At 48.3% G+C, this 23,707-nt stretch overlaps 1 protein-coding gene across 7 annotated transcripts in view; it reads right to left on the bottom strand.

Moving 5' to 3' along the window:
* DGKG (diacylglycerol kinase gamma) overlaps window positions 1-23,707 on the bottom strand; it is a 223,466-nt gene that overhangs the window by 98,954 nt on the left and 100,805 nt on the right. For 5 of the 7 annotated variants that reach the window (XM_044943843.2, XM_044943850.1, XM_044943859.2 and 2 more), the window contains 8 exons: window positions 21,665-21,781; window positions 20,570-20,662; window positions 18,920-18,979; window positions 15,976-16,055; window positions 14,756-14,830; window positions 12,009-12,094; window positions 6,966-7,055; window positions 4,226-4,386 (listed from right to left, as the gene is read on the bottom strand). In XM_044943843.2, coding sequence (XP_044799778.1) covers window positions 4,226-4,386; window positions 6,966-7,055; window positions 12,009-12,094; window positions 14,756-14,830; window positions 15,976-16,055; window positions 18,920-18,979; window positions 20,570-20,662; window positions 21,665-21,781 — 762 coding nt within the window. The remainder of the gene's footprint in view (window positions 1-4,225; window positions 4,387-6,965; window positions 7,056-12,008; window positions 12,095-14,755; window positions 14,831-15,975; window positions 16,056-18,919; window positions 18,980-20,569; window positions 20,663-21,664; window positions 21,782-23,707) is intronic. The other 2 variants (XM_044943839.2, XM_044943838.2) reach the window with 2 other exon arrangements.

Genomic DNA, 23,707 nt, shown 5'->3' with positions numbered 1-23,707 from the left:
TTAGGGAAGGACAAAGAGTGTAGACCCTTTGTCCAAGACACCTCTCAGGTAGTCCCATTGTTCCTGTAACTTCTTGACTCTCATAGGTGACAGAAAAGAACCTGTGGCTGAAGGAACTGAAAAGTTTGCAGGGAAATGATGACTTTCTGATAAATTCCATAATGGGTTTGCCATTGTGGAAACTTAGCTGGTGAAGTCTAGTAAAGTACAGAATGTGAGGTGAAGAATGGTGCGTGAGTTAGTGTGATGGCTGTGGCCCGTCCTGGCCCCTGGGTTCCCCTCGCATCAGAAATAGATTTCATTGACTCAAGGGATTAGCTGTTCACCCATCCTGTTAAGGCTCAGTGAAAGAAGAGCCTTTCAGTGTTCAGAATTACACATACCCCAGGAATGATTTTTCAGTTCCAAACTTCCTGTCATTGATACCTGGCCATCCTGACATGTCTGCAAATCCAAAAATAAAGAGCAGGGATGAAGAGGCCAGAGAAGTCAGAGGAAGTAGTGTCCTGAATGCCTGGGTTGAAAAATCTGCCAATGGATGTTATCAGATGGAGGGAGTGAGAAGGTCAAGGACCTTAGCTCTTCACTGGCAGGGAGCTGGGGAGTCTGTGGTGGATGGGAATGTAGAGGCAACAAGGCCCATGTCCCTCTCTACATAGGCCAGGACACTCTGCCCTCGCTACCCCTCCATCTATGAGTAGGCTCTGTTGGCGCCAACGGGAGTGTGTGAGCTCATCAGAGTGAATGCCCTACCACCCAGGGACAGCTCAGCAGGGGTCACTGTCACCACCCTTATAAATGCAGAGCAGCGGACATTTGATATCAGTAAGATATTCCAGGTCCTTCAAAAGAGGCAAAGACTTCGCAATACTCTCTTTGCCAAAGGAGTCCGACTCTAATCGTCTTAAGGAAGTAAAGCCTGGGGGTTGGTTTACATACTGTTTCTCCTCTTACAGAGTTTGGGAAGTCAAATAGGGAGCAAGAGCTTCTGCAAATGTCAGCCCCAGATTCTCTTAGGGTTACATGTTGGCTACTTGTTTTCTCAAGAATTTCCCTTTCCAGCTTTTAAAGAGTGAGCACACAAAGCCTGCAAGCATTTTATTGAGAGAAGGCTAAGGTTACACCAGTGAGAGAAAAACAACCCTGCTTCTTCACTGATTTGCAATAAAATATTAAACATGGACAAGCTAAAGGCATATGAAAAAAACCCACGAGGAAGATTTTGTGAAGTTCTTCTTCACTTGAAAGATGAGCAGATTGGATTACTGTAGGTCAGCCCGGGATAGATAAATATCTTGACCGCTGAGGGAAATGGAGAATCTATTCCTATGCTTTTCCTTGGGGAGCAGTTGCTTTGTATTTGTCCTTTTTTCCCTCCCTCCTGCCCATCCCCCCATTCACTTCCTTCTTATTTGTAAGAATATATTAAAAGCATGCTCAGTCTTGGCTCATGGGATTAGGGCTTGGTTATCTAGCTGAGGGAGAGTTGTCGCTTCCTTTTTGGCATGATTGTCCATTTGGTCAGCAGTAAATGTCATTTTTTTTGCATATGGCGCTTTGTAGAGATGGACAGGGAGGCCTTAGGAATACTGTTGTTTCTGGCAGCCAGAGCTGGGCGTGAGAAGAGAAGACTTGGGGTTGAGGACTCTGAAGGCAGCCAAGGGCATGACCTGCCCTCTAGAAGCTCCCAGGCAGATCACCCAGTCCTGCAGCTTGGCTTTCACTTCTGGCCTATGGCTTACAGGTGCTGGTTTCCCCTCCTTTCTGTCTTTCCTCTCCTTTACCTACTTCAGATCTGGTTTGAAGAACCACTTCCTCTGATCATCCTTCTCTGTTCTAATGGGTTGTCTTCACTTACTGAGGACTTGATCGGGACCGTCTGCATCAGAATTATCTCAGGGGCTTATTAAAGGTGCACATTTCTAGACTTGCCCAGACCAACTGAATCAGAAAATGAATCAGGATCTGTCATGTGGGTGGAATCTGCATTTCTGACCAAGGGTACAGGTAGGGTATGGGTGAGCCATCACACAGTAAATTTTGAGGATGCCCATCTAATGCTGCTGCATTTGGCAGCATGGAGATGATGGCCTGTGCAGGATCTGCATGGCTCAGGGTCCACAGCAAGGTGGGCTATGGAGACTAGGGATTCCCGGCTCCATCACTCACCAGCTTGGGCAGGTCGCTATCTGTCTAAGCTACAGTTCCTTCTTGCAAAATGCAAAAGAGGAAAGGCTATACCCTCCAAAAGGGATGCTGTGCCTGGTATGCATTAGGTACTCAATACATGTCAGCAAGTTATTCTCTGGTTACTACAGGAAAAACGACATGTGTTTCAGTCGTACTATAATGGAGGGAAGCTGCATGCTCCAGAATCCCCCTGGCCTCCAACACCAGACTTATCAGCCAAGTCTCATTTGCAGGAGCTGAAGGCTGCATGTTCCCCTCGCATGAAGTGGAGCCTGAGCAGGTGGCTCCAAAGGAGGGGCTTTTGAGTCAAAAAGAGGATGGAAGGGTCTCCTCTGCCTATGACACAGGAGGATGAGCTGGTAGGTCCTAGGCAAAGGTATCTCCCTCTCACTGAGGAGGGTGCAGGGGAGCTGAGGAGATCAACCAGATCAGGGCAGCAGAGACCCTGAACATATTTCTCACCAGCACCTCTATCCTTTCAGAGCCCATTCACGGGTCGAGCAATGCCTCGCTCTTTTGTTTTAGTTAACAGAAAAAGAGTTGGGGACTGGGAGTCAGAGAATGAAAGCAAATCCCTTAATCTGATCCTCTGTTTCCTCACTCACCAAACGGAGGGAATACTGCCCTCCAGTGTAATCATAAGAACCAAGAAAATCTGTAAATATGGTAAATTTTAAATCCCATAATTATAAGGGATTATTATTCTTCCTTTTTGCTTCCATGGCTCTCCTTTTAGTTTTCTTATTAAGAAAACAAAAAAGCCTTTCCTTAACCCTGTTCTTCCCTCAAACTACCTATCATTTCTCCTTTTCTCTCCTTTTTTAAAAACCACCAACATTTGCAAAAGAGGCAGAAGTGATGATTGAGAGGGTCACAGTCTTGGTCTGGAGGGATTCATGTGCATATGAAACTGGGCAGCAAAGTTCCCAAGACAGCAGAGAGAAGGACCTGGTTTCAGAGCGAGGCACAGTGTGTGCGCCCTAGTTCTAACACCTCCACGTTCCATGTCCCTAAGTCTCCTCTGTAACATGCAGTTGGTGGGGATGATAATACCTGCAGGATGGCTGTGAGGACTAGAATAAAGTCTAGCACAAAGGGGAACACCCAGTAGGTGCTCAATAAATGCTAATGTCTACATTTCACCTTCCTCCTAATCCCCAGATCTATGGAAAAGACTGACACCTTTTCCCCTCAGTCACATCTCCAACAATTTGGGAAGCAATGTCCAACCTATGCACTTTGGACCAGAAGCTGAGTTCAGCAAAACCAACTAACTTAGCTGTGCTATATGTGATGGAAGCTGGGGGAGAAAGAGGAATGTGCTTCTGTCCTTATAGTGTGTGTGTGTTTGTATGTACGTGTGTATGTACATGTATATGTATGTATTTATGTGTACGTGTGTGTGTTGTAAGGGGGCTAAGTCAGGCACATGGAAACAAACCCTTTAGTCTAAGGCAGAGGTGACCACAGAGGAGCTTAGGGGGAACACAGAGCTCAGCCTAAGGGGTCAGCGAGGAGGAGATGCCCCAGAGGCTTAGGTGCACTTGGAGTGTGGGGAGTGGGGTTGGGAAGAGGAGAAAAGACAGGAGAGAGAGAATTCTGAGAACTAATCCAGGGAGCCAGCTTGAGACCACAACGTCTCCCTGGAGCATCAGCATCAGCATCAGCTTTCCATCTCTGGAAGCTCACCTGAGAATCTCCTCCTGACCTCATCCTGGTTATTTTTTGGTGTTGCTTTTCCTTAACTATTTCAAATTATCCAAAGAGTAATAGGTCTTTTGAAAAATGTGCTGTTTTTTTGTGTTAGGTAAAATGATAGGGGCAGGAACTTCCTGCATAAACAAGGACAGGACTGGGTGCAGTAGGATGTCCACATCCAGGCTGGATGTGAGGATGCCTGGACCCAAGTTGAGGCAGGGGGATGCTGGGACAAGTAAAGAGCAGGGACCCAGAGTGGACAGTGAAAGACTAGAAACCTTCCTGCCCACCTGGGCACTTCTCTCCCATGCAGAAAAGCCATTCCTGGCCAACTCACCACACCGATGGAGAAATAGTTGTTCATGATGTTGTACGGGACCTGGTCTCCATTCTCCACCTCCTCTCTGGGGATGACTTCCAGATGCCAGCGGTCCAGCATCACCAAGGGGCTCTGCTCGATGTCCTTCAGGATTTTTGTGAGGCTGCCCCCTTCATAACCTGCGGAGTGCAGCACTGATTTGCCCCCAGAGCAGAAAGGCTTGGTTGCTGCTTATGCAGCTATCAGGGTGGAGCAGAGTGGGGCACCCCTTGTACAACCCCAGTGTGTCCAGGCCAGAGTCAGTCAGGTTCCCTGGGCCACAGAGAAGGAGAGGACAATCTGGAGTAATTAGAAAGAAGCTGGGGCAATCTGGAAGCCAGAGTAGCAGGGGTAGGGCCGGGTGCTGGCCAAAGATGGATAGACCTGTGTAGCTAAAGCAAGCCCTGGGGAATTAGTGCGCTGGATGGTTGGGAAGCTGCACATGGGAGAACTAAGGATCTGTTCCAGGACTGTGTCGTGATGCAGATGGACAGTGCTGTAGGCAGAATTTTAGGATGGTCCCCACATTTCTTGCCCTTGAGGGATTATATACCCAGCAACCCCCAGGACCTGTGGATAAGATGAGCTAGTCAGTTGTGGTTTGGTATATTCTATGGCACAGGTGACTTTAAGAAAGCAAAATTATCCTAAGTGGATCTGACCTAATCAGGTGCGTCTTTAGAAAGACTGGGCTTTTCCTTAAGAAATAGGTCCGAAGCTTGAGAGGGATTGGAACTGAGAGTTTCTTTTGCCAGCTTTGAAGATGGAGCGATCCATCACATAAGGAATGAGGAAGGCCTCTAGGATATGAGAGTGAATCCCAGCTGACCACCAGCAAAGAGACAGAGACCTCAGATCTACAAAGAATGGAATTCAGCCAACAACCTGAAAGAATTTTAGAAGGAAATTCTTCCCTTAGAGTCTTCAGAGAGGAGCACAGCCTGTTCAGTGCCCTGATTCTATCTGGTGAGGCCAAGTCACATTGTTCTAGGATTTTTTTTCTTAAAGCATTTATATGGGTGCACTGGGTCTTAATTGCAGTACATGGGATCTTGTTCCCTGACCAGGGATTGATACCAAGCCCTCCACGTTGGGAGTGCAGAGTCTTAGCCACTGGGCCACCAGGGAAGTCACTGTTCTGGGACCTCTGACCTACAGGAGCTGATACAAGGATGTTTTAAGCCTCTATGTTTATAATCATTAGTTGTTACATAGTTTGTGGTTGTTTAGTGGCTAAGTCATGTCTGATGCTTTGCAACCCCATGGACTATAGCCCTCCAGGCTCTGCTGTCCATGGGATTTCCCAATACTAGAGTGGGTTGCCATTTCCTTTTCCAGGGGATCTTCCCCACCCAGGAGTCAAACCCTCCTCTCTTGTGTCTCCTGCATTGGCATGCAGATTCTTGACCACTGAGCCACCAGGGAAGCCCTTGTTTGTACATAGTAGCAATGGAAAACCAATGTAGCAAGTGAACTGGAAGTAAGAAGTCAGTGGGAGAGAGAGTTTTTGCTTTCAAACAACACTTTCATGTTCCTGCTTACCTCTGGGACAAGCTTGAAGAGCATTTTCAAGCTGTCAGGGGTCTGGTCAGCACCTCAGGGGATGCATCACAAGATAGCAATGAAAGTAACGAGGTAGCTGAGGGCCTTGATGCTAACTGGGAGCACAGAGCTGCGGGAAATTGGTGCCTCGCTCTGCTGCCTAGATGCCCAGAGTCTGAGGCCACAGTCCACTGTCCCTCTTGAGAAGAGGGCCCTTCCCAAGCCCAGTGTGTGGCTGAGGACCCTGGCAGCGCTTCCCATGCCTGTCAGCTTCCTTCTGGGGCTAGCTTCTGCTTGCTCTGCCCCCGCCCTCCAAGCAGGCACACTGACCGCTATGGGCCTGGTCTTGGATCACTCCCAGAATTGATCAGCCATCTGGGTCTCATCCCGATTCTGCCTGCCACCCTGATCTCTCCACTCTCTGGAGCGTGCTCAGCTCTGTGGGGGCTATTGCAGTTTGCAGAGTTCTTAGCTCCTGACCATTGCCCTATATGCTGGTTACTACTCTGAGGTCCCCCTTAGGGGAATTTCAGAATGAGGGGCCCTGGCCCTGAGATGATCTGAAATGCCCCTGGTAACTGGTTAATTGGACTTTTCAGTCTACATTCTGACTCCCAGTTCAGAAGAAGGTCAGTAATTTGGAGAGGGGGAATTTCAGGCAGAAAAATTCCTACGTGAGCCCTGACTGGGATGAATCCTGGAAAGGAGACAAAGGAACTGACTTGTTCTGCAGAAGGAGAAGGAGCTTCCCCAGTGGCTCAGTGGTAAAGAATCTGCCTGCAGTGAAGGAGCCCTGGGTCAGGGAGATCCCCTGGAGAAGGGCATCGCAACCCACTGCAGTATTCTTGCCTGGCTAATCCCATGGATGGAGCAGCCTAGCAGGCTACAGTTTGTGGGGTCACACAGAGTTGGCCACGACTGAAGCGACTTAGCACACAGCACACACACTGAGGGAGACAGATTCAAAGCCGAGAGTTTCAGGCTGATAGTAAATCTTGTGAAGGGCAGACACAGGCCCTGGCATCAGGGAAAAGGCATGGATTAGACATGATCCCAGAGTTGAGTATTTCTCCATGGAATGTAATCCTTAAGAGGGGAACTCAGCCTAGCTCTGCAGAGCCTCCCTGTAGACTGGGGTGCTTGTCCCTAGGATAGTGCCCCTCCCACGCAGACTCACCTCCTCCCCAGCGGAGACAGCGGGCCAGGTCATTTCCTGTACCAAGAGGCAGGACAGCCACAGGTGGATGCTTTGCAAAGTTGGCCTTATCTGCAACCCATGAAAAGGAAGAGAGAACCATATGCCACATGATTACAGAAGGTTTAAGTTGTTCAGTTACCCCTTATCTAATGCTTGAAAGCCTCTATAGCATTCTTTGTCTGAATACTTCTCCTGTTGGGGAACTCACTACTTCCTTAAAGCCATCTCTTCCATCTGCAGTAAGCTAACCACTGCAAAGGAGCCTTCATATTGAGCTAAATCTGTCTCCCAGTAACTTACACCTGGTTCATCCTCATTTCATCCTAATTCTTTCCAAGAAGTGACAGTGGTAAACCTCAAAAACATTAGTTTGCATAGTTTTAATCTTCAATGATAACAAGCATTTACCCCACTTATCCCTTAGACAGATCCTGCAAGGAGAACAGCCCTGGGATTTCTTTGGAAGGAATGATGCTAAAGCTGAAACTCCAGTACATTGGCCACCTCATGCGAAGAGTTGACTCATTGGAAAAGACTCTGATGCTGGGAGGGGTTGGGGGCAGGAGGAGACGGGGATGACAGAGGATGAGATGCCTGGATGGCATCACTGACTCGATGGACGTGAGTCTGGATGAACTCTGGGAGTTGGTGATGGACAGGGAGGCCTGGCGTGCTGTGATTCATGGGGTTGCAAAGAGTCGGACACGACTGAGCGACTGAACTAACTGCAAGATATTATCATTCATGTGGATGAAGAAATGGAGGTTCATGGAGGGAAAGTCATTCTAGAGCCAGCATCCAAACCCAGATTTCTGCCCCTCCAAGTCCATACTCCTCCTTTCTTCAGAGCCTAAGCAGCTGCATAAATAGTAAAACAGGTGGGTCTGAGACATCAGAAACTGAAGATGCCTCACCTCAAGTCATTCAGGTTCAAAAGCTTAAAAATAACATTGTGTCTAACAAGCCAAACCCTGAGATGTTATCTGGCACCTAGGGAACAGTTTGCCACTTCCACCACCTCCCAGACTTGCAAACACAGAGTCCTGATCCTATCTCCCACGATGGTTATGATGAAGCATCAGGCCAAACCATTAGAGAAAGCATAGCATAACGTATGTTTTCATCTGGCTGCATATCTACAGCAGCATGTTGACTGAGCTGGGAAAGCTGAAGGAGGCCAGACACCCACTGGGCTCCAGGGGATATCACTTATATAAAGCTCAGAGCATCTGATGCCAGGGAAGGATGTGGGTGATGTGACTGGGGAGCACAGCTGGGGATTGAGTGGGGGGCAATGCAGGAATCATCATCCTACATGAGGTTCATGCCAGGGCTGCCCCAGCAGAACAGGTGACCGTCCCTCCCCACCCCGCCCAGGTTGTCACACTCGTGCTGGAAATGGCTGAGGCAAGACTCAGGGCTGAGGTTACTGCCAGGAGGGTTGAGATGGAGTAAGTTGGTGGACTCTCTCATTTTCCAGAACAATGCATTTATGCCTCTGGCCTTTGCTGGGACTCTTCCTTTGCCTGGAAGACCCTTGTTTGCTTAAGTCTGCCCCTTCTTCTGTGGTTCCCTTTGCAGCAGATCAACCATCCTCACAGTGCTGAGGCTAGACAGCTGGATATAATTCTAGATTTTTCCTTCTCCCTCACCACACATCTGTTTACACATCAATTTCTACATGCTGTCTCCATAGCTTTCCAAGCACTCTCTCCTCTCCCTCCCATGGTGATGGCCGAGTTCTGACACAGTATGAGTCCTTCCAACCGCTCCTGCTGCACCGGCCCCTTTCTGTCCTCTTCGCCTCCGGTCTCACCCCCTGGTATGTTCTCCACAGGGCCACCTGGGCAGGCAATCCTTGAACCACAAGCCTGATCACACTAGCCCATTGTTTTGCCTTCTGCCGTGACTCCCATCACCCCTTAGCCCAGCAGCAAGGCCCTTCTCAGCTCTGCCTTACTCTCTAGCCTCATCCTTCTCACGTCCTGCTTCCCACTCACCATGTCAACATGGGGTTCAATGCAGAGGCCCTTCCTGGTTGGCCTAGTCTGGACCTCGTGCCTCTCCAGAGTGCTTCTCTAGTGCCAGGGATGATCTCATTCACACTATCTTGTAAATGACTACTTTTTTGTTCCCCAAATGTACTGTGACCTTCCTGGGGGACCTGTATCTCATTTGCCGCAGTATCTGCACACCTTTACTGAAGGCCTAGATGCTGTGTTAGGTGCTCCAGCTCTAACAGCAGGCAAAAAATAAAATAAAATAAAATAAAAAGACTTGGCTCTGGCTCTCATGGTACCTACCATTGAGAGGGAGAGATAGCTATTAACGAGGTAATTGGTGCATAATTTCAAATGCATACTGGGAAGGAGGGGACTGTGGTCCTGTAATGGGTGATCAGGGAAGGCTTCCCCAAGGAAGGCTGAGGTCTAAAGTAGAAGCCGACCAAGCTTCTGTTCTGCCAGGGGAGCAGAACAGACAGGCCCTGTGGTGGAAGGGACACTAGTGTCTTCAAGGGTCGGAAAGGGATTGAGTATTTGAGGGGTGAGGATGGGGGTAGGAAATGAGGCTGGAAGGGTGGGCAGCTGCTAGGCACCACTTTGGGCCCCTGAAGCATTGGTTTTTATCTTTATCTAAGAATCCTGGGAAGCCACTGATGTGCTTCACACACATCAAAACCCCACTGACATTCAGGAAGGACCACTCTGGCTATTGCATGAGAACAGATCAGAGAGAGAGCTGAAATGGGGCTGCAGAGAGCACTGAACAAGGGCCTCAGTCTCTTGAATGAATGATCATTGTCCAGTTATTCCTTTTACTCTCGTTTTTTAATCTCTGTTTTTTAACCTGTGAAAAAACAGATCACCTCACATGCTCTTTCTGTTCTGGGCAACATATATCACCTGTGTCCTCTGCACATGGATTTTATAAAGCTTGTCCACAAACCCTACTTTCTCCTTCCCAATGGAGAGGGAACCCTTCAAGCAGCTCCTAGCACTCCAGCCATCCACCCTCTGCTGATCAGCTTTTTCTTCCCCGGCTCCCAGAGGATGCCTCCCTCCTCCCACAAACAACTCCAGAGCCCTGGGTGACAAGAGAGCGTGGGTGGCTGCTTGGCAGGGCCGTGTCCATGGAAACCAGAGTGCCTGTGGGGGAGCAGATGTGGCGGGTGTGGGGGATGCCTGTCCCAACCCAGGTGGCTTGCTTACGACCCCTGGGGGCCCAGCCTTCTCCACCCTGTCCAGGGTCTATCCTGGCCCATCCTCCACTCCCCTCTTCCCAGAGGAAGTACTTGTCTCCCACGGGAAGTCAGCAAATCCTGTGGGCTCAATCTTCCAAAGCTATCCAGACCCTGACTCCCCCTTACCACCTCCTCTGTCTCTACTGTGGTTCGCGGCCCAGGTCCCCTCCCTGGATCTCTGCAGGAGCCTCCTAACTGGTCTCCCAGCTCCCACTCTTTTCAGTTTCTGTAATCTGTTGTGCCCCTGCTTTGCTCGAAACAATCTAGCATCTTGGGATCTTCATGGTATGACAGCCACATTCCATATCACGTAGCCCATGTCCTAGTGACTTGGCCCTGCTTTGTCTCTGCTTTATCCCCGGCCCCTCTTGCCTCACAGACTCCACCCTGGGCACGCTCTGCAGCCTCCTCACTGGCCTTCTCCTGCTCCTGCCTCAGGGCCTTTGTATCTGCTGTTCCTTCTGCCTGAACTACTCTTTCCTTGGGCATCCGCGAAGCTCTCCTCCTCCAGGTCTCCATGCAAATGTCATCTGCTCCTCAGGGCCTTCAAAACCACCCTGTCTTAGTTTGCAACTCCACTCCACTGCTGAGCTCCCTTTGCCTATTTTCTGCTGTTCTCTCTCTCTCTTTTTTAATCACCTTCTGTCATACTGTATATTTCACTCATTTCTTTGTTTACTGCCTGTCTCTTCCCTCTAGAAGGAAGAGGCTCCATGAGGGTGAGACTGTGTCCTTTTTGAGCTGCTGCATTGCCAGGGTTTCCATGGGAGCTAAGCACCTGGAGGTACACAGGAGGATCTGGGGACCAAAGGATGAAGACAGCCACGCAGCCCAGGCTCAATGCTCTGGACCATCTCAGCAATTCCCTTGGCTGCTTTCCTGAGTTTATGTTCTGTATCTCAGTGTTTATCTGGGCTTTCCAGGGTTAGATCTTGAATGTATCCCTCGCCCCAGAATCTCAGAGTCATTCTCCATCATCTACCGGTGGTACTGTGTCCAAGGACCCACAGATCCAGGCAGGCCTCCTGATTCCCAGCCTGGACCCTCCCCACCATCCCCATCACCCTTTTGATCAAGGCATATTGGACGTACGCCATCGTAGCTTTTCTTTGCTTGAACTGATCTGAGCTTTCAGATGTGCTTTGTGGGCTCTGGGCTCTAGGCGTTCATCTCAAGGTGACTTGCCCTGCACTATGCATCTATTCTTAGTTCCCTCGCCTTTATCCAGCACCCTGGACCTGCCTGGAGTCCCAGGCCTGCTGCCTTCCCCCCAGTCTCCCCATCTGGCCTGTCCTGCAACTGCCCAAATCCTGCCCATGGCAGATATTTTTGAAGCAAGGCCTGAGACTAAGCTGTTAACATCTATACATGTGGGAATCCTTCCATTGTGTTTTCTTTCTTTTGTCCACCCGAAGTAGGTATTTAGTGAAGCATTGGTCCAAGAGTAGAAACAAAGATAAATAAGACATAGCTTCATTTCTCTTTATTACCTTCCTCTGACTTTAAACATGGGCTTCACAGGTGGTGCTAGGGGTAAAGAACCCGACTGCCAAAGCAGGAGACGTGGGTTCCATCCCTGGGTCAGGAAGATCCCCTGGAGGAGGGCATGGCAACCCACTCCAATATTCTTGCCTGGACAATCCCATGGACAGAAGAGCCTGGAGGGCTATAGTCCATGGGCTCGCAAAGAGACATGACTGACGCAACTTAGCACTCACATACACAACTTTAAATACACTTATTGTAAATCAACTACAAAGGTCCTTCCAGCCCATTCTTACCAATGCAATCCAAAATCCAGCCAACTGTCCCATCACCTCCGCAGGCCAAAACACGGAAGTCTGGAGTATCATGGAAAAAGTTAAGTCTGGGAAGTAGAAAGGCCAAAATGGTTTTGCTTACAGGCTGAACTTTGACACTCCTTGAGTCAAAGTCCCCCCATCCCACCCCAGCACCCTGCTCCCTTCCTGGGAAGCATATTATGACCTTGACTCCTTTTGGGGTTGAAAGGGTCACTCAGTGTTCTGAAACCAGAACATACTAAGCAATGCCATTGAGTATGAACTCCATGGAGCCATCTTTGTCTAAGGAGATTCTGACTCAATATTCAACACAGAAAATGGTTTTCTAGAAACTGTCTATGATTTATGCAGAGGAATCCACAGTTTGCTTATTTTGGCACCAATACAATTAACCCCCAACATCTGCCTCCTTTCTGGCTCTCACCTACTCTGCCCTCACAGCTTTCGAGATGTGGTAAACTAGCTGGATCTTCATCCCTCCCCAGACCTAAGCGGAGTGAGCACCATCTCCCCTCAGGGGCCTTAAGCCTGTAGAGCAGGGCTGTTAACCTGGGGTGCATATCTAAGGGGTCTGTGGGTAGAATCCAGAGGGCCTTGAACTTGAAAAAAATGTTACACTATTATCTTCCCTAAACTCTAACTGAAAATTAGCATTTCCTTCAACAATACCTGTGACTTTGTTAAGGAGCCGAAATGACAGGTATTTCAATGTTTTACTACAGTCGCGGCAGGCATTTTCTGTTATCACTTCTGCTCATTACTGTTTTAATTTACAGTAGCTATTAGACCCGCCTCTGGAACTTGCAGTATAATGTCTTAATAAATCACGTGTATTTTCCTGTCACAGATTTGTTGTCTAACCTTTAGTAACTGTTTTTTCAATAAAGTTTCCCTGGGTATTCCTATATATTTCATTTGATACATTAAAAAATATTATCTTAACGTTAAGAAGGGGTCCATAGGCTCCATGAGACTGCTAAATGGGTTCCTGGTGCAAAAAAGGTTAAGAACCTCTGCTGTAGCACAGAGAGGACCTGGGGAGGCCTCGGGGTGGGGCTTGAGAAGCTGAAGCCCAGGATTTCCTCTTTGCCTTGCTTGGTGATCTGAAGAGACCCCTGGGGTCTTCTGCCAATGCAGGTGTGGGCAAATTAACATCCCCTCCCCGACCTTCTCTTGTAGAACTCTTCTCTCCTGTAGAGCTGGATTCTGAATGAAGGCTCCCTTCAGCTAGACAGCCTCTCTGATTACAGGCTGACTCATACAGCAGAGAGAGATACTCAGGGCACAGTGGCCCTAGAAGCAGCCACCAGGCTTGTCATCCTGGGCAAAACCAATTTAGGATGGATGCAGTTAAGGGACAGTACTGTCTGTCTTCAAATATCAAAATGCCCTCGAAGACAGCAGGCTGGTAAAGACATCTGTGGGCTGCTGCTCAGTCACAAGTCACAGATGGAGGAGTCATCGGCCATCATGGGGACCGTGATGGCACATGCAGCAGCACAGGTGGGCTTTATTTTGAAATTAATTTTATAGGTAAGTCACGGCAGAGGTGCTGAATTTGCACTCATGTTTCTTTCCCCTTTAGTGGTCTTGTATCATCACCACCAAAAATAATAGCTGTGTGTCAAACAGCTGAAGACACAGTCTCTTCTTACTTATTTTTTAAAATGAAAAACACTTAAAAAAATTTTTGGCTATGCTGCATGGCATTTGGGATCTTAGTTTCCTCACCAGGAATTGAACCCACACCCCCTGCAGTGGAAGTACAAAGTCCTAACCACTGGACCACCAGGGAAGTCCTCAGAGTCCCTTTTTAGAGTCCTTACCCAGACCCTCTTAAGGTCTTGGTGAGCCAAGCATAGCAATGCAAGTTTGGATGTTGGAAACCCCAGCCCAGGAGGCACAGATCTGAGGACTGGCACTGAGATAGCCTCGGGCTGGCCAGTCAGTGTCTAATGCACTGGGTCCGGCTGGTAAGAAGGTTGCAGTCTTTGGGTACCTTTCAGCCCCAGTGCTGGAGGAACCTCTGATTACAGGGCTCATCATGTCACGGCTCCTCCCACAGAACTTGGGGAGAGCTGCAGAGGGGCTGCTTATCTCCTTTTGTTGCTCCCCGTCTCCTCAACACAGGGAAATAGCCAATAGGCACATGACAGGAGACGGGCCAGTGGGGGTGGGGAAGGGTGCACCGAACAACCTCTAAACTGGATGATTCAGGAAAAAATGTGATTTCATTGAACAACTAATTGTCTTGATCCTAAAATGCCTCAACAACAGAACATGCTGTGGAACTCTGAGTCAGCTGTATGGATTTCTGAAATACCGACAGACAGTGCTAAGAAAACTCTTTTCTTCTCCCTGATGATTCAGTATGAAGATGCCAGCTAATACAGCCTTGCGAATAAGTTAATTTACCAGCCTGCCCTTTTTGTCAATCCCACAAATGACATTTGCAATTTTTCCCTCTTACAAAATCAATAGCTTTTTCTGGGATAAAGTAGAGTAGGCTGCTTCCCAGAGTCAGCTGTAACGGGTGTTCCTGAGTATCTCCAGGAGGAAGTAAGAGTAGATAATGAGGAAAAGAAGAGAAAAGGAGTGAATTGGTAGGAAGGACAAGTCTACGGATGAAAGAGATTTAAAAAAAACCAAACCACCCAGAAAGCTATCCTCTTTAGAGATTACAGGGGGCGGGGGAGAAATAAGAAGTAAAGATTGTATCTCCATACCCTGGAGTAGGCCCCCCATTGTCCAGGTTGAAAACTTGTTTGGGGTTGAGCAGATAGTGGAATTTCCGAAGAATTCTATGGAAAAAAAAGAAAGAGAGAGAGAGAGACCGAGACAGAGAAGGGGAATGTCATTGTGAGAAGTCATAGGAGGGCAAGTACCTCTCCAGCCCAGTGATGGTGGGAACGTCGGTCTCTTTAAACCCAAGGAGGGGCAGACTGCACTCAGGTCCTGCAGACCCTGAACTCCCAGGTCCAGCTGGCCTCACCCAGGCCCTCACCCTGGTTCAAAGTCTCCCCACCATCCAAGATTCTAGTCTCCAACCCCAGGAGTAGTGCACCTTGCACAGAGGACAGTGCAGAGCAACCCAGAGAATAGAACTTCATTCTCCCGAGGCCTTCTCCTTCATGGAGAACTTCTCCCAAATGTTCTGCATGTTCCAGGTAGTATGATTCTGCTCTTTGTGGACTAGACAAAGGTTCCCCGGGTCCTGGGGTCAGGAGGACATGCAGGAAGTGGAGTTGGGGCAGAGGAGCACTGGGGGCAGTAGCCACACCTAGGCTTGGTTTCAAGGCTTCAGCTTGAGGCTAATTAGGTCAGTTCAGGAAGGGTGCTCTGCCCCTGTTTGGGTTGGGGGGTCTCATAATTCTTGTTTAAGATCTGCTTATTTTTTAAAACGTGGATTCCAGATCACCATGTCAACAATTCATTGCCTCAGAGCTGAACACAGGGAGGCAGAGCTACTCTGCCCATCCTTCACTCTCTGCAGACTGGGCATTTCCTTCACTGATGAGATGGGTGCCCTGCTTTGTCGTGGTGGAATAGGCCAAGAAGTCTCGACCAGGAGCCTCTGCCATGCCTCTTAAATCAAGAAAAGACTTAGAAGCCCGGGAACTTAACAGGCATCTCAGAACTTAGCCTGATTCTGGGAAACAGAATAATGGCCCATGTGACAACCCCTAGGATAAGCTCTATGTCTATCTTAATACTCGCAAAACCCCCATGGGAGAAGAAATGATTATTATCTCCATTTTACAGAGGATTAAACCAAGGCACAGGGACGTTCAGTCACTTGGACCAGGTCATCAAATGATGTGTGGTAGGGCTGGAACTGGACCACAGGTCTGCCATCTCCGTAGCCCACTCGGTTATGGCTGAGGGGAAGAAAGGACCCAGATGAGGTTGTTCTAGCCTCTCCATCTCAAAAAAGAAGAGAACATACCTTTCTCCTTGTCTCCCTCCACTCTTGGGGTTCACCAAGACCAGCAGGGGGTGGGTACCCGGAATGGGGATGATCTTATACTTCAAAGGCAAAAGAAAAAGAAGTTAGCTGTGTTTCAGCCCACAGGAAGGAATGCAATAAAAGTGGATACTAAGACAGATCCCGGGAGAGGCAGCTGGGAAGCAGATCCAGGCATGGGGTAGAGGAAGTCAGGAGGCAGTAGGTGCTGCTCCACTGGCTTAATCTGAGGGATCAAGCAGTTAAGTGGAGAAGGCAATGGACCCCACTCCAGTGCTCTTGCCTGGAGAATCCCATGGATGGAGGAGCCCGGTGGGCTGCAGTCCATGGGGTCGCTAAGAGTTGGGCACGACTGAACAACTTCACTTTCACTTTTCACTTTCATGCATTGGAGAAGGAAATGGCAACCCACTCCAGTGTTCTTGCCTGGAGAATCCCAGGGATGGGGGAGCCTGGTGGGCTGCCATCTACGGGATCGCACAGAGTCGGACATGACTGAAGCGACTTAGCAGCAGCAGCAGCAGCAGCAAGCAGTTAAGTGTCTCCAGCCTAAGTGGTTTTTAAGTAGCATTAATGGTGACAAGGGGTTGAGGTGGGGATCAGAGATGAGGCTTCAAATTATTCAGCAATGGTGTGGCTTTGTGCCCACAGCACAAGATTAGCTTTTGTGAAGATACAACTGAAATGATCTTAGAAAATATGACCATCCGGTCCTACACCTAAATAGAATGGAGCTAATCATCACTTCCACCCCTAGCATCTTTCAAATCCACATTTGCAGCCACAATTTTCCTCCCGAGCTCTGGTTCTACCTTTCTCACTGTCAAAGGGGGTATCTTCAGCCACTGGAACATGCCCCAAATCTGACTTAACTTCTTTCCCCCCAAAACTGGTCCTCTCTCCTGGCTACTATTATTATTCATCCAGTCACCCAGGGAAGACCCTGTTCTGCCAGCTCTTCCCCTGGAATGTCTCATTATCTCCGGCAGCTGCCACAATGCCCACACTGCTCAGGCTTTCTCACCTCAGGTGAAGCCCTGTAAGCTGCCCCCATGCAGTTCTTTCCCAGGCATCACTAGTCATACCACTCCTGCTCAAAATCCTTTAATGACATCTCATTACCCAGAGGATAAAATCCAAACCTGCTAACCTGGCCTGCAAGGTATTTATGTGTAGCCCCGTTCTATCGTTCTCCCTTAATCACTCTAACCTTCACTGCAGCTCCAGCCAAGTCTGGCTCTTACCCTCTATGAGTGAATTCTCACCCTGTGGTGCTGCTCACACTGGTTTCTTCTCCTCCTTAATGCCCTGAAATGCCTATTTCCTTCATAGAAACCTCAAGAAAAACTTCTCATCCTCAAGGCCCAATTCAAGACCTACTTCGTCTACGAAGTTTTGCTTGATCACTGCAATGAAAACTATTGCATTTGAAGCATATAATATCTTCTGGGTTTTGTTTGGTATTGTTTATTTGCATGTTTTCATGTTTTATTTTCTCAGGTGAAGCGAAAGTGAAAGTGTTAGCCACTTAGTCCTGTCTGACTCTTTGTGACCACATAGACTGTAGCACACCAGGCTCCCCTGTCCATGTGATTCTCTAGGCGAGAATACTGGAGTGGGTAGTCATTCTCTTCTCCAGGGGATCTTCCCGGCCCAGGGATTGAACCTGGGTCTCCTGCATTGCAGGCAGATTCTTTATCATCTGAGCACCAGGGAAGCTCAAATGTCTCAAAACATCAACTGGACATTAAATGTCTCAAGGGCAGGGTGGGAGTGTGTATAACCCTCCTACCAAGGATCCCGTTGCCCCAGAGACAGGTGTACTCAGTAAATACTTGTAGCTTCAGCAGAAGGATACACTGATACAGAGGAGCAGCGCTGTTCCATATTCACTGTCTTATGCCTACTTTTCCATATCTCAAGCTAAAAATTCAGCAAACCCAGTGCCAGATAAGTTGAAATGGACAGCAACATTCTTTATAAATTTTAGGAATTTTTCCATCTGCCAAGGGTGATTATTTGTGTGGTACCCAGAAGCATCTTGGAGACTGAGAAGTAAATCTTTACCTCTGGGGGTGATATTCAGAATGCTGAATGACCTGCATAGCATGGACACTGTCCAATCAGAACAGATGCAGGATAAGCAGATGGAGGCCAGCTGTGAACCGACATATCTGCACTGTGTGCATGCTCCATCTGACTTTCTCCCCTTCAAGGTATCTAGAGCTTTACCACATCAGGCTTCTGGCATCACTGTGCTAATGTTTTATACTCATCTACAAGTTCTCACTGAATCTTGGAGCATCTCTGGGAGGTGGGCAGCGCAGGGATTTGCTATGTGCCTTTTCAAATAAGGAAACTTAAGGGTCAGAGGGAGAGGAGGAGGCCCCAGTGTTCTTTTTCTCATTCCACCTCACCAGGCTGCCTTTTCTGCATTCCCTGGCACTTTGTGAAAGGCACAGAGAGAAGTTCATTGGTGAATCCAACTTAAAAAAAAAACTGAGTTCTTAAATACACATTTAAGGATGGAGGAGAACTTTTGGATCTACTTAACTCTTTTGGCAGATCACATTCTGGAGACAGCTTGGCAGTCTTGGAAAACCCAATTGTCTATTTTTAGGCCACATTCTTGTTATTATTCAGGGGGTATGCATATTGAAGTTTTATGCAGCATGTTCCTTAAAAGGTGATAAAGCCAGTGTGGCCAGCTACGGGATCAACCAACCTCCCTTTGCACCACTTGCCTACAGCATGGTGGCCAAAGGTAACCCCAGAGACTGGAAATCCAGTATCTTCTGTGATATAATCGATCAGATAAGAAAGCAGATGTTAAGATGTGTTTCTCTAGAACTCAAATCCTGTCCTCCCCTCCACAACCTTGGACCAGCTTAGAAGGAATGAGTAGACTCAGGGTTTGCTGAGGTACCTGCATGACAAGTTCACCCTTGGCTGACACGCTACCATCAGACTTCCCATCTGGCCTGTCCTGTGGAAAGAGAGGAAAGACAAGCATCCTTTGAAAAAAATATGCCTGCTACAAAAAAAGAAATCAAAAGAAAAACAAATGGTTAATATAAAGAAAGAGAATAGAAAATCAGTATAGCATAGGATGGAGTCTTCAAAGTGGGGCTTTGAACCAAAACAAAGAAATGCTCCCTTTGGGTTCCTCAAAGACTCTCCAGGCCTTTGTCATCACTTGCCCTGACTTTGACTTCGAGACACTGGAAGGAACACAGTGTTTCAGAGGAAGCACTGAAATGGGCAGAAATGTACTCTGTTGATTCAGAAGCTTGATCTCTGAGAAGCAAGGTCCGGGATCTGGTTTCTATGCTTAGCACTACCTAAATGATATGACACTAAGTCATCTTTCCTGTTTTTTCTTCAATGTTTATTATTCATTTTATTGAAGCTTATGTCACATACAGTAAAATGCTCAAATCTAAACCTACCCTTCCATGAATTTCTGCATATGTACATGCCCTTGTCGCTACCGCATCTTCTGGTATGTTCTGTTGTGACTCCTGATGCCATATTGACTTTGCCTGGCTTTTGAATCTCATATAAATGGAATCATACACCATGTCTTTTGAGTCCAACTTCTTTTGTTCAGCATTATATTTTTGGGATTACCCATATTTTTGCATTGAAGCATGGTTCTTTTCCATTGCGATATAGTATTACATTATGTGAATTTGCCTCAATTTATTAATCTTTTCTTGTCAGTGGTCATTAAGCTCGTTTCCAGTGCTTGACTGTTATGAATAAAGTTGATAGGAACATTCTTGTGCATGTCTTTTGGTGGAATAAATGCTTGTATTTCTCAGATAGACATGAGGGGACTTGTTGAGTCATAGAGTTTGTGTAACCCCAACTTAGTAGATACTGCCAAATGGTTTTTGAAAGTGGTGGTTTTTTTCCCATCAATTTTTAATGAGAAAGAAGATGGTCAAGTAAAGGGTGAAATGTGAGGCGTTAGTGATCCTCAGCCACATCTCTAAGATGAAAAGAGAACAATTTAAGGTCTTTGGTACTTGGTTTGAAAAAAGAGTCTTCAACACAGGAGATAGAAAAAATTTCAGATGGGGACAACTGGAGTTTAATTTTGCAGCTTTCATTTCCAGGATGGGGCTGTGACACCCTTGGAAATCTTCAAGGCAGTGGGAAGTCCATGTTCGGACATAGGAGAGAGGGAGATGGAGACCAGGGAGGCCTGGGAAGCCTCGCTGTGCACGGGTGGTGACTGGGGTTCCTTGAGCTGTGATCTGCCTGCAAGGTGCTGGGAACGAAGAACGTGCATTTCTTGCTGGGCCATGTCAGAGCATTTTGGGTGGCTGGCGGTCGGGACTGTTTCAGTCTGAGAAGTTTTCCCTGACAACCTGACTGTGCAGCACTGACCTCTCTTCAACTTGTGCTGAAAACACAAATCCTAAGAGTTGTTGAGGGAGCCCGCAGAGGGATGTAAATGTCTAAATGCTCCTGCATCTGAATGTGAGCTGGGGTTGCCCGGGGCGGGGGGTGGTGGAGGTGGGGGGGTGTGTGTGGAGACAGAGCCCTGTTGTTGGGAGGCAACACTTACCCGGGTAATGGGGCATATCGATGTGGGCAGCAAAATATGGTCCCTGAGCTCTCCACCATCGCACAGTGTTGACAATTCACACTTGCGGTGAAACTGGAGGGGAAAAATGAAGATGAGAGTGAATGAAAAGTGTTCAAGGAAATGTCAAGTATGAGAGTCGAGAAACTTCCTAGGGAGGCAAGTTGTCTAGGGCGCCTTCAAATCCTGATGCACTGCCGCTTTGGCAGTATAGCTTAGACAGTGTGTGTGTTTGCATGTGTGGTGTGTGCTTAGGGATGCCAAGTCTGCTGCGCGCAGAGAAAGGAGACCAAGTGCTGCCCATGGCAGCTGGAGCGAAATAGTCCCAGGCAGACCTGTGGGCCATCAATATGGCAGCCACATGTGAATTCCAGAGACCCCCTTGGTTATTTGCTCCCTAGGCACTGAGACACTGGTAGGAAGGAGATCTTGTTGAAGAAACTCATGAGATGCTGGAAGTAAACCCCATGGCTCAACCTCTGTGTTTTAAGAGTTCTGCAATCTGATTTGGAGATATGTCCTTTTTATGATACCTGGGGGTCAAGGGGACAAGATGCAGCACTGATCTGCTATGGAAGGCAGGTCAGGCAGCTCTGGGTGTCTAGGATGGAAGTGGACATTTGCTGCAGCTGGTGGGCACAGGCCTCTGGCCCAGGCAGTGGGGCTGCTGTCAACTATGTGTCTTCCTCTGACACAGGGATTCTGGTGTCTAATTCTTCTCTCACTCTGTCAATGCCCTCAGCCCAGCCAATACCCAGGAGAAGGAAGCTGATGGTCCAGCCTGCTGTTCTCAGCTGCCTGGTCACAAAGACAGCAGACTGCCCAGCATCGTTTTAAGCAGACCTGGGTGGGGGTGGGCAGACACCCTTTCTCTGGGCAGTTTGATGATTTACTGGAGGCAATTAGACTTTGGGCACTGGCAGCGGCTCTGGGTGCCCTCTCTAGCCTTGCCCACGGAGCTCTGCTCATGCCCCCTGGCAGGATGTCCACTGCTGCCTGGCTGCAGTTTGAGCAAAAAAAAAAAAAAAAAAAAAACCACACTGAAAAGAAGCAGGGATGCCCTGGGCACCAACCCACCGTCATCCGGCACCACACGCAGTGCCGCGCGGTGACACTCTGGTAGCACTTGATACTTTTGTGGCACCGGTCACACTTGACGGAGGAGTTCCCTTCCACCCATGCGTGCTGCATCACCTGCAGGAGGGAAGGGAAGGATACCAGGGAAGGCTGCAGAACCATGGCCCAGCACCCTGGGCCTGAGGAGAAGGTCTGGGAAGAGCACAGGGACGGGGAGGCCAGAGGGCTGGTTCCTGTTTAGCGGGCACTGGGCAGCTTAGCTGAATTGCACAGGGTGGTCTCTCCCTACCTAATCACTATCACACTAATCAAGCTAGATGAAAGCCACTTTGCCTGCTTTTTGAACAGTCCATCTCCCGGCAGTTAAGCCTCTGAGCAGTGCCTCATCTGGCAGTCCATCTGTCTGTCTTGCGGACCTCTTTGCAAAGGGATGTGCTTGTGTGTGCCCTCTTTTGGCAGGCTGCTCAGTGCAGAGAAACACAGGAGGGCTTGGTCTGCAGACCAAGCTGATTAGAGCACTGATTTTCCACTTTATAGCAGGGTGACCTTTGGCCAGTTCTTGGACCTCTCTGAGTCTCAGGTCCTTCATCTGTAGAAATTGGCATAATAAGCCCTACCCCTGGGCTTGCTGGGAGAATTAAAGGAGCCAGCCTATTTGGAAGGGCCTTCCTGGTACAGCCCTGGGCCTTGGGAGGTACTCTGAGCAGGAACTCCCTTTGCCCTTCTTGCTTCTATGGGCCAGTGTGTCTCAACCTTAGCAGCCCCCTAAGACCACCTGGGGAGTTTCTAGAAGTCCTAATGCCCAGCCCTCACTCCAAGTCAAATAAATTAAAGTCCCTGAGGGTGAGGCCCATCGTTAGTTTGTTTTAAAGCCCCCTGAGTGATTATAATGTGCAGCCCAGGCTGAGAAGCACTCTGGAAGGAAGTTAGAGAGAAAGCCCAGAGGAATTAGTGTGGGTCATCAGCCAGTGGCTTTCACATCTTTTTCCTGCAGAGCTGGTTGTACCTGCTTACTGGCCAGGACCTGTTTCTAGAGCAGGAACCTGGGAAACAGGTGGGCATGCATGTGTATGCATGTGACTGTAAGTGCAAAGTGACCCATGATGCCAAATTCTGGGGGTCTGAGCACTCAGTTAAGTACCCCAGGAATTCTATAGAACTTCTAAAAATTGTTTTCCACTAGGGCACCCTGAATAGCAGAAGGGGTGGATATGGACTCTGGGGAAATGTAGGGGCATAGCCTGAAGTGCCAACAACAAGCACAATACTAAACACACATGGACTATTTGCCTGACACCATCCATGTTTGTATTAGATAAAAGCTTTAAATTACTTATCAGTTAAGTTACTGTGTCCTCCTTCCAAAAGGTTTTTGGTAAAACTGTTGCTCTAAATGTGTCGCATTTACTTTGTAGTTTCTCACCTTCTGCCGTTCACCCCTGAGGGCTGCTAATCAGTTTGTCACCTACATGGTCAAAATTAATTTGCTCCAAGATTATTATTATTTCCATTATATATAGAAAAAAAAATATGAGGCTTCAGAGAGGTTAAGTGACTGGTCCTAGGTTCCAAGGCTGAGAAGTGGCCAAGCAGGGACTCATGGCCAAGTCTCCTGACTCCAAGTCCATGGGATTTTCCCAATACCACATTGCCTTCTCCCTCCTCTTCTGGGATCAAAAGAGGATGGTGAAGGACTTGGGTTGCCTCTGGAGTCTCAGAAAGCCAGGAATGTGCCCTCAGTGGTCTCCCTCTATTCTGAGTGTGGCAATGGCCAGAGTGCAGGCTCAGGGCCTGAGCCTAGGAGGTGCACCGTATGTCCTGGTGAAAGGCATGGGCATGGAAAGGTGTGTGCATGGGCATGGTGCGGGAGCAGCAGACAAGAGGCCATGTGGTGCCTCGCAGGCATGCATGCGTGCCCCTGGAGGTACCCTTCTCTCTCAGACTCCTTCTGCGGATGGCTGGATACTCCTCCCACCTGCTCATCATCTCCTGACTCAGATTCCTTAATGGGGTCTTCCCTCTGCAATAACTCTGAGTGTCCTT

This window comes from Bubalus bubalis, chromosome 1 (genome assembly GCF_019923935.1).
Source record: "Bubalus bubalis isolate 160015118507 breed Murrah chromosome 1, NDDB_SH_1, whole genome shotgun sequence".
Classification (NCBI taxonomy): Eukaryota; Metazoa; Chordata; class Mammalia; order Artiodactyla; family Bovidae; genus Bubalus; species Bubalus bubalis.
This window is presented reverse-complemented; position numbering and strand designations above follow the sequence as displayed.